Consider the following 14,205-nt stretch of genomic DNA (forward strand, 5'->3'; position numbering starts at 1 on the left):
CTGCTGATCGCAACTGCGAGCTCACTGCATTAGCTTTACTGCACCTTGAATCAATCTCACTTACTATACTACCATCCAGGGACCACACATATCCCAAATACTTTAAATTATCTACTTGTTCCAGCTTTGTATTCCCAATCTGGCACTCAATCCTCTGATTTCTTCCCTACTGACATCAATTTAGCCTTAGAAAGACCAATTTTCATACCATACTCATTGCACCTATTCTCAAGTTCCATGATATTAGGCTGCAGGCTTTCAGCACAATCTGCCATTAACCCTTTGCAGTCCAATTTTCTGTCACATGTTCCAACAGTATGGTCCAAATTTATTTTGCACATTTTTACCTAGTCAGATTAAACTCAGAACTTCTATTAGTAACTATAATTATATTATTATGATTATTATATTCTATAAACATGAGTCTAGTGAAGGGTTTTTTTCCTCACTGTTCCACTTATTTTTTTATGTTTGCCTCGTGCTACTCCACTGTAAATATATTTTTCCTTTGCAGAACTCTGTAATTCGGCTTCTTGCTGTTTTGGTTTCCCAAATAAACAAACAAACAAATAAATAAACAAATAAATAAACAAATAAACAAATAAACAAATAAATAAATAAATAAATAAATAAATAAATAAATAAATAAATAAATAAACAAACAAACAAACAAACAAATAAATAAACAAACAAACAAACAAACAAATAAATAAATAAATAAATAAACAAACAAAAGTCTAACGTCTCATTTGCCAGATATGAAAGATCTCTGGTCTAAAGTATTCGTTTTTCGTGTGCCTTTCTTCAATGAAACTTTCATTAGGAAACATTTTTTACAAATATTTTGGATGCTCCATTTAGAAAATACTCAAAATCAAGGAATCCGACTTAGAAACAAAACTCGGAAAGTCAGTATTTTTCTAGAATATGTTGACAGTAAATGTAGTAAATATTTCATACCTGGGCCCAACTTGTCAGTTGACGAATCTGTTGTTGGTTTCAGGGGATGAATGACCTTTATAACCTATAACCCTAAGAAACCAACTAGGTGGGGAGTCCGTGTGCATGTTTTGGCGGACTCTCTTTGTGCCTTACCACAGAAAATTGACATCTTGCAACGCTGGAGTTCACTACACATTCATCTTCACTTGACTGTTCTCTAAACTCTTCGTCCAATTCAAATAAATAACCATTGTCACAAGTCTAAATAAACGTGCCTACGTATTTCTTCTTCAATCATATTTGCCGCTTTTATATCGCAAATTCAACTGAGGCAATTCGAATTCACAGATAAACATGCCTAGTACAAGTGTGCAGAATTACTCAATGTAAACACAGCTGACAGGCCGCGGATGCGGGTAACCATGGCGATACACGGCTACATATATCTCGTATTATTTCCATGGAGATAACAGAACGGCTTCCTTTGTGCACAAACATTTGCTCTAGAAACTCCAGGGATATCGGTCAACCTCAATCAGATCAATGAACTTCAATAAATAACTTCTCAAGTAGAACGAAACATATTGTCGAGGTGACCTCAAAGTTGGACCAGGTACAATAAACCTTTTTGGACCGGAAAAGGTTAAGACCAGTTCGTCAGCAGAGACCAGACTGCTTACTACATTTTCACCTAAATGAATTCCTCCCTGCCACTTAATACTTTTCAACAAATGATCCACGTAAACTATGAAAAATAAAGGTGAAAGATTACAGCCTTGTCTAACCCTTGTAAGTACCTTGAACCAAGAACTCATTCTACTGGTCAATTCTCACTACAGCTCAATTGTCAACATAAATGCCTTCGATTGATTTTAATAATGTAACCCTAATCCCATAGTCCCCCAGTAAGGTGAACATCCTTTCCATCGGTACTCTGTCATAAGTCTTCTCTAGATCTACAAAACAAACATAACTGTCTATTCCTCTCGTAGAATTTTTCAATTAACTGCCACATACTGAAAATCGGATTCTAACAGCCCCTCTGCGGTCTGAAACCACACTAGTTTTCATGCAACTTCCTTTCAACCCACTGTTCTGATCCTCTCTACCAAGATGCCAGTGAACGCTTTGCCAGGTATACTGATTAATGAGATACCTTGATAGTTGTTGCAATCCTTCCTGTTCCCTTACTTATAGATAGGTGCAATTACTGCTTTTGTACAATCTGAAGGTACCTTACTAACACTCCATGGTTATCTTATTACTCTATGAAGCCATTTTAGTCCTGCCTTCTCCTTATACTTCACCATTTCAGGTCTAGTTTCATCTCTTCCAGCCAATTCAGAAGTCCAGTAAATGCTTCCCATTCCTATTAGCTTCTGTATCTTCCGCATATTTACAAATCACCTTTTCATATCCTTCAGTTCTATTCTCAACTCTCGCATTGAAATTGCCCATTAGCACTATTCTATCCTTGCTGTTGACCCTGACTACGATGTCACTCAATGCTTCATAAATCTTGTCAACTTCATCCTCACCTGCACCCTCACATGGTGAATACACTGAGACAATTCTTGTCCAAATTCCTCCAACCACCAAATCTACCCACATCATTCGCTCATTCACGTGCCTAACAGAAACTATGTTGCATGCTGTAGTATTCCTGATAAACAGTCCTACCCCACTCTCTGCCCTTCCCTTTTTAACACCCGTCAAGTATACTTTATAAGCTATCTCTCCTTCGTTGTTTCTTACCCCAATATCATAAACTCCTAACACATCCAGATGCATCCTCTTTGCTGACTAAGTCAGTTCTACTTTCTTCCATTAGCCCCATTAATACTGACAGCTCGCTATCGAATTCCATTTCATTTACCAAACTGTTTCCAAGGAGTCCCTCGCCTGTCAAATGGGAGTGAGACTCCGTTAGACCCATATGTCCGAGACTTGCTTAAAACGCTCCCAGCGTGCTTGATGAAAAATCCTGTGAAGCAGGATGCTACCCTTACTTACACATAGTCCAAGTGAGGATCTCTCCTCTAACGGGTTAGGGACCACCAGTGGATTGCATAGTCCTAACCGCCTGAGTACAAGGAGGGCCATGATTCAGAATATGTCCGAGTTGCCCACTCCCATTCCATAACAACTGGCATCCCTACTCTCACGACCACTTACTAGGCCACTCAGCTGTTTCCCATGGTTCACGAACTAGGACGTGACTACAGTAAGCCACACATGAACCAGAAATGAAAAAATTTGTCAAGGCTTTGTTTATCTCTTTTTAATAAAAATCTTTATAAATGATAAACTTAACTCTAATTTGTGATTGTATGCCCAATTGAGCTTATTAACATAATGTTATTGTACATTTGAGTGGGTTTCATTCTTTGTTAATACATTCATTTCAGTGAATTGTAAGGATTGAAATCTTTGATCTTCCTTCCCGCATTTCCCACTGGTGTTCTTGCAGCTTTGCTGCGCTTTTATTCTAGGCCTTCTGTTATACAGAAACAAAATAGAATATGTACATTCATGGCAAACCTCTGGGTAGCTTAGTGCACTACCCGTTGTAGTATAGATCAGCATACACCACATCCTTTGAGGTTTCCCATAGGCAAAAGTTGAGGGGCATTTTGTCATGTGAATGTAGAGGGAATCCTATCGAATGTAGCATGTGTAGTTTATTTTTATTTTTAATTGGCTTTTTGTCGCACTGACACAGGTAGGTCTTATGGCGATGATAAAGCATTTTAGCACGATACAACTCCAATGTTTCAGTAGTAACATGGTGTAGTGGCAATTTGCTGTAAGGAAATTTGCTCATCTGCACAAAGCATACAAATAAATAGTAAAATTGTCCGACTCGTTGGCTGAATGGTCAGTGTACTGGCCTTCGGGTCAGATGGTCCCGGGTTTGATTCCCGGCCGGGTTGGGGATTTTAACCCTCATTGGTTAATTCCATTGGCCCGGGGACTGGGTGTATGTGCTGTCCCCAACATCCCTGCAACTCACACACCACACATAACACTATCCACCACCACAATGACACGCAGTTACCTGCACATGGCAGATGCCGCCCACCCTCGTCTGAGGGTCTGCCTTACAAGGGCTGCACTCTGCTAGAAATAGCCACACGAAATTAAAAAAAATAAAATAAAATTAATGTGCAACACATGTCGTAGTACACTGGGCTAGTGGCTGTCCCCCTCATGAAAGAAGGGTTTAGTCCACACCAGACAATGAGCCCCTGGTAAATAGACTGCACAATGTCTACATAAATATGAGGATTTTCTTGAGATCAATAAACACAATTATGACAATTTACTGTACAATTTATTTTAAATTGTGTTTCATTAGAACAGACCATTCTCCCCCACACCCACAAAAACTCATCACCAGTTACCATGTCTCAAAATCTTGGGATGTAACATTTCCACATTACACTCTTAGGAACGAGTTTTATACTTGATCTTCAAAACTCCAGTCTGATGAGCATGCTGGACTTGTGCGTATATAAACTACTGCAACACCATTTTGAAATGAAACAGGACTTGTGGCTGTCCAACACATTGCACATCTCTGCTTGTGCATATCAAATGCAGTGCAATCGGTTTCAAACTTAGTATGAATGTGTGGGATTGTCAGATATTTTGCTGGTTGTGCTCCAAACTCAAGTCGCCATCGTCATACTTCATGCACATTCTCCAACTGCAAATAAGGTCACCGGACAAAAAATTAGTCATCCTAGTGCGCATGCAAGCTTGTATAGATGGTGCAGAGAATGAGTCCCTGCTCAACTGCACGCGCACTGCCTCTACGTGAGCATAAGGCAGTAGCAATCAGCGAGACATTGACGTTTCAAGTGTACAGTGAACATCAACATAAGTAGATGTAAGGATGTGACAGAGCAGCAAAAATGGGCAATCGTGTTTGGCTATGCCCATGGCCATATGGTTCATGAAGTTGCTGGATTTGTTGGTGTTTTTCAGAAGACTGTTCAACGTGTCTACAAGCAGTGGTGTACTACACGTAGCCATGAAACACGTTAAATGAGGTCTGAAAAAGATCCCGGCTGAGAGGGACCGGAGACGCATTTCACGGCTTGTGAATTAAAATCGCTTCCAAACCAGACAGAAATGGCTGCAGTCAGTGAATGAAGGTCCATCCCAACCTGTCATCGAGAGAACACTGAGATGGGAACTGCATGCAATGAACATTTGGAGTCTGTCACCTCACAAGAGGCCATTGATCACACAGGCACATAAAGCTGCAAGTCTTTAACGAGCTAGAAATAATCAAACTTGGACAGTAGCTGACTGGCGGAACATAATGTGGTCTGACAAATAAAGTTTTTGCCTATATTCCAATAACGAATGCTGCTGATTGTACTAAAGGCCAAATGAAGCATTTCACCCTGGAGGTGTGCAAGGTCAGGTTCAAGCCAAAGGTAGGTCTGTGATGTTTTGGGGGTGTTTTTCTTATCATGGATTGGCCCACTCACTGAGGCGACTACTAACATGAACCAGAATGTTTAAATAAACATTATCAGGCGTTGCCTTTCAGTCAACATCCGCATAATATGCTATTGTTACCCCGATTTTTCAAGATGACAACAGCAAAGTTCATCAGGCTAGGCGCATATGTGACTGGTTTTATGAACACTACCCCACCCAACTACATCACAATTGGCCAGCAAAATCACCTGACTTCAATTCCATTGAAAATCTGTGGGACGTTGGAACAGCGGATAAAACGCAGCTATCAGCATCCCCGCAATTTGGTGGAATTGCGTGATCAAATCCTCAGCGAGTGGCTTAATCTGGATGCAACATACCTGCACAACCTTGTGGACTCGCTTCCTAACCAAATCACGGCACTTATGCAGTTCATAGGCGGAGTTACACGGTGTTAAATGATGCTTGTAATGATTTCTACAGCGGTGGCCAATTTTTTGTCCGGTGAACATGTAACATAGAAAGTGTCTTAAGTTTTCCCAAAAACAAGTGTGCACGTACCATGTTTGACTCTACTAATGGTCACATGGTGGCTCTATCAATTGTAACTACAGCCATATTTAGAGGCAATATAATACTGTCATATGCCAGCCCAGTCGTAACTCTCTTCGATATTTCCTCGAAGGGCCTAGTGGGTCAACTGGGAGCTCCCAGTCTGAGGGCATGGCCAGTCTTTTCATGTACTTTTCTCTTTATCTGGTTTTACTTTGCACGTTCTGGAAGGTGCAACAGGAATGTTCCGTCTCTGATGATGCTTGTTGTTTAAAGGGGCCTAACATCGAAGGTCATCGGCCCCCGTCTCTAAGAGAGTCCTGAATATTCTAGTAATATATCATACATATATATTATAAATACAAGGTCGCCACAAATGAGCAGCAGTAGTGTTGGGTGTTCCATCAGTCAGTGTTTGTGTTTGGTAGTCTGACTGGGAAAAAAACACAAGTGTTGGCTGAATCTGAGCAGAGTACAGTGTGTGTACTGCCATGGAGTGCTGACCAGAGTACTGTATGTGTACCGACATGGAGTGAGCAATTGGGGCTTGACGGCAAAAGTGCTGGTTGTCATCTGTGCTCTGCCAGTCATCAAAGTATCGCTGTGTACTGAGTAGAGTACTAGTTGTGTACATACCATCATGCCGTTGGGTCAGCGAGTGGAACAGCTGTCGTGAGTATAATTGGAACAGTGTTAATGGTGGTGGTCGTCATGAGGAATATTGTACAGCTGTCTAGCACTGTTGAGCTATTGCTGTTTGATTGTTAATGTTAGGTAGTTGAATGTATTCGACTGTGTGAATTACTTGAATGTCTCTGGATTCGAACCAAGGAAGAGACACAGTGTGTTGTGGGGGTCAGCAGCTCTGTGTTCAAACGTGTGTGTGTGTGTATGTGTGTGTGTGTATAGACGCATTTATTGGGTCATCCTGAAATAAATTAGAGCGATAAAAAGGACCTATTCATAACAATACTATAAATTCCATATACAATCAAGATTAAGGTGTGTGTACATTCAGACACCTCTGTATACCCTTATTTTGATAACTCTGGAGTACTTTCTGAAGCCCAAAAGGGATACTAACCTTCAAATGCTAGCACAGTTACGAATGTGACATTATGGCCCGGTCTCTTCAACGAATGTTAAGTGTTAACTCTGCTGTTAAGGAGACTTAACACATAATTTAACAAAATGGTCGTCTCATCAAGGATTGTTAACTCTAACAAATTGTTAATACTTGTGTTAAATTAACCTGGCAGCAGCCCTGTGTTCAACCTCTTAACAACTGCTAAAATTTCAAAATGGAGGCATGTAAAAGACCTAAGTTTGAAGCTTTACTGCTGTATGAAGACTATTTATAAACTGAATAAGGCAAAGGATGACCCATACTAAGAAATAACTACTTTCTAGAGTTGTCAGAAGATATATTTCTAATTACCAAAGCCATAATGAACAAGATACTAGACGATATTGAAAATAGGTTAGAGTTTCCAACAGTGAGGACAAATATCATGAGGCAGGATCCACTTCGGACCACATGGAGGTGATAGAACACTAAAATGCGAAGACATTTTACTCAAACTTCTCAGGTCTGCAATCTAATAATTTCCGGAAAATGTATGAATCCCCCGATTCTAATGCAACACCTATATACTTAAAGAGTTTCATCCTCAACAAGTGGAGCAGTGGCCGAGTGTTCATTGTACTTTTGTCCGAACCGCGACTACTCGAGTTCGAGTCCTGCCATAGACAACCTTTTTTTAATATACAAATTAAATCATTGTTGCAGGGAATGTGAAGGTACAATGTGAATAAAATGAATAATCAAATTGCAGTGGAACTTTATTTTCTACCTCGAATTAATATATATAGAAAGAGATCCAGCAGTAACTGTGAGAACGTTTAGGCCTATATTAATTTCAGGTAGAAAATAAACTGTACTGCAATTTGCGTAATATTTTTGTTCCAATTTTTATCTTGACGTTCCTTCAAATATTAATTTAATCATCGTCTTCTTCTTCTCCTTCTTCATCTGTTTACCCTCGGACTCAGCGAGGGATACAGCCTCTACCGCCTTAAGGGCAGTATCCTGGAGCTTCAGACTCTGGGTCGGGGATACAACTGGGGAGGATGACCAGTACCTCGTCCAGGCGTTCTCACTGCTATGCTGAACAGGGGCCTTGCAGGGGGATGGAAGATTGGAAGGGATAGACAAGGATGAGGGAAGGAAGCAGCCATGGCCTTAAGTTAGGAGAAGTGGGAAACCATGGAAAACCACTTCCAGGATGGCTGAGGTGGGAATCGAACCCACCTCTAATCAGTTGACCTCCCAAGGCTGAGTGGGCCTCGTTCCAACCCTCGTACCTCTTTTCAAACTTCGTGGCAGAGCCGGGAATCCACCCCGGGCCTCCAGGGGTGGCAGCTAATCACACTAACCACTACACCACAGAGGCGGACATATTAATTTATTTTGTGCAAAAATCATAGCTGCGACGCGACTCGAATTCACGTCTACAACGTTCGCAGACAAGTACGGTGACCATTTGGCCACCACTCCGTTCCGCTATGATTTAGCTCCCATGTATATATGCCTTGCATTGTAATCGGGGATTCATCAAATTTTCAGAAGTTATTAGGTTGCGGACCTGACATGTTTAAGTAAAATTTGTTCGCCTTTTAGTGTTCTACCACCTCCACTTTGTCCGAAGTGGATTCTGTGCAATAACATCTGACCTCATGTTTTTCGAAAACGAAAGCGTGTTAACTTTAAACCCTTACACATGAGTTACCGTTGAGTGTCTCCCCACAGGTACCTTGAAGCTCGGTGAAATCTGTTGACCGCAGGGCCTCTACTTGTTAGATATTATGCTTGAGACACTTTTCAAGTAATTGTAGGTGACTATGTTCACGGGTGCAAGAAAAAGTGTGTAGAACCATGCAAAGAATTCCTGCTGTCACTGCAGCATTAACAAGGTATTGAATTATTTTCCCCGCAATAAAATAATGCCTGAAAACCATTCAAAACACATCAATTATCACATTTTCCCGGTGATAGGAATCTAAGAATAGGCTATATCGAATGTTGTGATAACAGTCGGTTCTTTCATTTTTTAAGCACATTCGCATAATTTTAAATTAAAATTAAATGAAATAAAAACTCGCATTTATCATAACACTTTTGTTCCTCTTACTTAACATGTTTACGTCTTACCAGTCTCCACTAACCATAACCTATAATAATGTCAACCATGTGTCTGTGTGAAAAAATACTAATTCAACACACCACCAGGAGCGCTTTATGTAAAGAAACAAAAGACGCTCACTACCAAACGCGTTCAGAAATCTCACTGAAATGTGTTAATTTGTCTTTAACAATTTTTTCATAACAAATGTTGGAAATGTGTTTGTGAAACAGGGCACTTTTAAACAAAGTGTTAAATTAATAACAATTGTTAGTTAACATTTGTTAGGTAAAATTTAACATACAGTTGAAGAATCCGGATCTATAAAGAAGGTAGTCAGTCGTAAACTTCTACAGTTTCATAGTATCTATGGTTGTTCTTAAATGTGAAATGCTTTAAACAACAGTAAAAGTACAAGAATGTTGAAAACTGAATTACAGTGTTATAATTACCTTAAAGAGCAAATAAAGATCATCACACAAATCCTGAACAAAGTTCATATCGGAAAGCTGTGGAAGAACTAGTTCTCGAATTTCTTGACTAAATGGAACTTTGGCCTGCGATAACCAAGCCCAATGGTAAGGATATGCTCTCCATGAATCAGGATGCTTGAAGGGAAAAGCTAGTCCATTGTCTATTGCTGCTATAGCTATCTCTGGCATTTGAACCATGTTCCAATCCTGTAAGAGAGAGTAAAATTAATAATATTAGACATAGTTTAATATTTCAAAAAGATAAGGAAAATCCAATCTTTAGATTATAATTAGTTGTGAACCTACACAGATGAGCCAAAACATTATAACCACCTTTCTATTGCTGAATTTATAATCCTTTTGCTCTCAAAACTGCTTTTATCTTAGCAAACAAACTCAAGAAGATTCTTAAATGTATCAAAGGAGATCTGAGACCTACATGTTAGGTATGGTTCTTGCACTGCTGTACTGGACGACATAACTTAGGAGCATTTCTCATACTTCGCAAATAAATGTATGTCTACCCCTAAGTCCCATTTCTTGATATTTCTGCATTAAAAAAAAAAATTCAAAGTGTACTATCCTGTTCAAAGTACCAGTTAACAAAAGATGTTCTATATGTTCAAAAATATTTAGCCCCGTGAACGAGTCAAAATACTTAGAATGAGCAACAGAACTATGTATCCTACCAGTATGATGATCAAAATCACCAGTTTGTTTCCCCCCTCTCTTACTGAATGATGTGGACATTCTGCCATCTATGTTTTGCAAGCAGAACGAGATTCATCAGACCAGGCAAACACCTTCCACAGTTCTGATGCCCACAAGAACAATCTTTTTTTTTTTCCCCCTAAGAAGAACAAATACCACCACCACCACCCCCCAAGAGTTATCAATAGTGGATGTGTGTCAATACGATTACCCAGCTTCATCTACCACAGAGATGGACATACTGTGTGTTGATATATTTATTCCCGCACCCTAGTTAAAAATACAAGTAATCTATACAAGCCGTTTGTTGCTCATATTTCCCAAGAACGCCTGTATTTTCCACTAGAAGTTTAGTTGTCTACTGCCTGCTGACCTTGGTGGTGAAGTCAGATGTTAGCTTTCTGTACCCAAAATAACACAATCGAACCCAGCTGAAATCAGACTGCTGCCAATGCATTTTCTGAAAATGTAGTTGAGACTTTTTCAGCCCATCCAATTTCACCATACCTTTAGTTAGTCTGGTATCTTGATCACAACTGATCCGATATCACTGCAACTACTACTTCCAATAGTCATGCAAGCCTCCCTGAAGAGGATGACAAATATATTGTGTGGTAAATTTTATGTAATTTCCTTCCAATTGAAATTACACCATTAAATCCTATTTTAAAAATTAGTAAGATATACTAACACACATACTGACATTCTAACATTATTTACAATATCTCCACTTAATCTTACAAATTTCAACGTCGCAAATTTCTTTCCTCTGAGCTTACATTCAGGTATGCTTCTCTTTATTCATGTTGCCTTTGCAATGTAGAGTATTTTCACACAGTAGAACTTTCTAGTCTTAGCTCTTGAGTACCGATTTTACTGATCTCTCTTCGGCTTAACAGGAAGACTATTAGTATGAGTCTGTCCCAAATCTGAGGGACATAGAATGCCAAGAACTTCTATTTCTTATCACTTACTAACAATGTTATTTGTTTTATATCCTACCAACTACTTTTATGATTTTCAGACACAAAGTTGCCACAATATGGAATTGAGTTGTGTATCTACACAAGCTTTAACCGCCAACGTCCGATTGTATTAAATAACACTAAAATGTTTATATTGTTCTCCCACCTATTCAATACAATTCAATACAATACAATAAAAAACGAATCTTTGCACACAAATTCCCATAAAAAAAAAGCCACTTATTACAGTTTAGTATACAGGGCATTAAAAATCCCTCTTACACCGAATAATCTACAAAACGAATTAGATTTTATAAAAGAAACAGCCAGATTTAACGGGTTCAATCCAGATATGATCAACAAAATCATTAATAAAGTTAGATTATTTTCAGCCATCACCAATTCACAGATTGCTATGAGTCGTCAAAAGGTTTCAAAGTTATTTCTTTAGTGCTTCACATGTAATATAGGTGACCTCCCAGTTTGTATTTTTAAGACCGGTGACCGGATGATGTGAAGAGACAACAAGGTGCGAACCATGATTGATATAGCACGCGAGTGTTACAATTAATTTAAATACCCGATGGATAGAGTCTTCTAAATAAAATATGCATGTGTCTGAGATACCGGTGTGAGGGTGAGAGCTCATCTCGCATGTCAGTGTTCGGAAGGCTGGATTGAATTTAGAAATGTGAATCTTCAAACGATTACATATATTAGTGCGAAGTAAGATGCCGCACCGTGAATAATGATATCGAGGTTAATAAAAGCCCGATTATCAAGGAAGAGATATACTCTTTCTGTGATGATAATAATAATAGAAATTGCCGCATAGAGTGTGGGAGATTGAATGCAAGAGCAGCCCACAGCTGAGAGCTCCTTGACATATTTGTGGCCCCTTTTGTCTGAGATAGGGAGAGGCTCGAGCGGATTCCTTGCCTGGCCAGCGCATGTAACATTGGGCGAGGTGTTCATTTTGTCTCACCATAATATAACATTCACATGCAGGATCATAGATTACTATTGTCATTGTAGAATCAATATTTCACAAGATGAAAGAATTCCTCCCATTTTCTTTCTTTATTAAATCAAATCGATGTAGGGAATTTCAGGAAAATGTACCCCGTATGTCTGAAGAGCATGGGTTCGACCTCATGTGACAGTGATGACCATGATCACTGTCAGTAACCCTGGACAGATTGTACCTTCCACATGCATTCTTGTATATAAAATGTGGTATTCCTTGTATTTCTTTTTCAGGTAATTGCTATTGTTCATCTCTTATGTTGTGCGCTTGTATTATTCATTGAATGTATTGTCATGCAGAAAAACGTCATTTGGAATCTGCTTTGTAAGATAGTATTTAAGAATATCCTGGAGAAACTAGCGTTATGCGACAGTATAGTAATTCATAAGAATATTCAGATAGGAGTTAATAGGCTAATACTGTGATATGATTTTCACGTGTCTTTGAAGTGCGCTTAATATAGCTTTATTAAATGCCTCAACCACCATGAAACTATAAAACAGGAATAGCGAATAATTATATTCATTCTACGAGATGTGCCTTTCATTATGTGCATTTGTTTAAATCGTTCAGTGTGTAGTAATATAATAAATGTCAGCGATAATTTGTAGGAGGGGGACACCTATTCGATAACGTTATGAGTATGAAGTGCAAAGATGCAAATCAGATAGAGACTAAAGAGACATTTACGTCACTACTCAGAAAGCTAATGTATACTTCTTTTATGCAAGATCATATGGCATATTTCTCGTATACGATTTTGCATCTATTTTTCTCAGTTTATTAAATAGTGAAAGTCGTATTCCTCTCATATTTAGATTCCCCTACTTTCTAGATAATTAAGTTAGCACCCAATTTCATAGCAAACAGACCATTGACCCATTTTGCTCTCGAGCTTAGCTGTGGTAAATGTGAAAGTAGGGAGGATGGACTTCAATGCCAGGGTTGTTTCTGAAGGTCTCATCTAACATATTCCATTCAGTCATTGTATTTGTTAACTCAGATAATTAAATTATCTCCTGGACAGGTGCAGTATATACACAAATAATCATTGTCATCAAATGACTCCCCGTACTCTAATTTTAGGAAGGGAAATACCGAAAAAAGTTTTTCTTTTGTGTTGGCATAGCTTTGTTAAATATTCATACTGAAAATTGTAAATACTACAGTTCAATAAATGATAAAATTTTGAAGTAACTCATCGAATCATAATCTTCAAAATATATTGTTCAGTCTGCATTACCAATGCATAAGATTAAATGGGAATTTGATATATCTGAGGAAATTCACAACTATTTCTTCATAATTCGCTGGACAACATTGTGCAATGCTCGTTATCCTAATAAAACTGAAGTTATTTCCTTCAGAGGCAGGGGTGAGCCATCCACAGCTAGCCTCGACACATTTCACTCGTGACAGTATATCCAAACCAGTTTTTCCCAGTCGCATATTCACATATCCTGTTTTCGATTTCTGGCAAGGTTGCTTTTTCTCTGCCAAATGCCTGGCAGTTACTGTTCGTTCAAGACAAGTTTCATTTTTCCTCCAAATGTGTATGCAACTCTTGTACACATTGTACTTTCTTCTCACAGTGCGATTACCGATTTGCTCTACCTCTTCAATAATGCAAAGCTTTTCTTTAGCCATGAATGAGCTATGAAGAGAATTCACACCAACTATCCTAAACACATGCACCTATTTAAACCGACACCATGCAAATGACACCATACTTCTTACAAAATTGTACAAAAACTATTTTAAACCTCCTGGTCAACACAATATATTTTTTACATCCAATTAAGACAAAAGTTCACACATAAATAGACATGTTTTGACCTGGCATTGGGTCATACACTGTAAGACATGTATGATGTATTAAAAAACATAGGAGACACACA

At 38.7% G+C, this 14,205-nt stretch overlaps 1 protein-coding gene across 1 annotated transcript in view; it reads right to left on the reverse strand.

The window, feature by feature from the left end:
- The window catches only part of Pi4KIIalpha (phosphatidylinositol 4-kinase II alpha), a 281,979-nt gene that overhangs the window by 50,449 nt on the left and 217,325 nt on the right, over positions 1-14,205 (reverse strand). Inside the window, exon 6 of the mRNA XM_067140835.2 lies at positions 9,584-9,811. Within this exon, the coding sequence (XP_066996936.2) occupies positions 9,584-9,811 (228 nt within the window). The remainder of the gene's footprint in view (positions 1-9,583; positions 9,812-14,205) is intronic.

This window comes from Anabrus simplex, chromosome 2, assembly GCF_040414725.1.
Source record: "Anabrus simplex isolate iqAnaSimp1 chromosome 2, ASM4041472v1, whole genome shotgun sequence".
In the NCBI taxonomy this organism is placed as follows: Eukaryota; Metazoa; Arthropoda; class Insecta; order Orthoptera; family Tettigoniidae; genus Anabrus; species Anabrus simplex.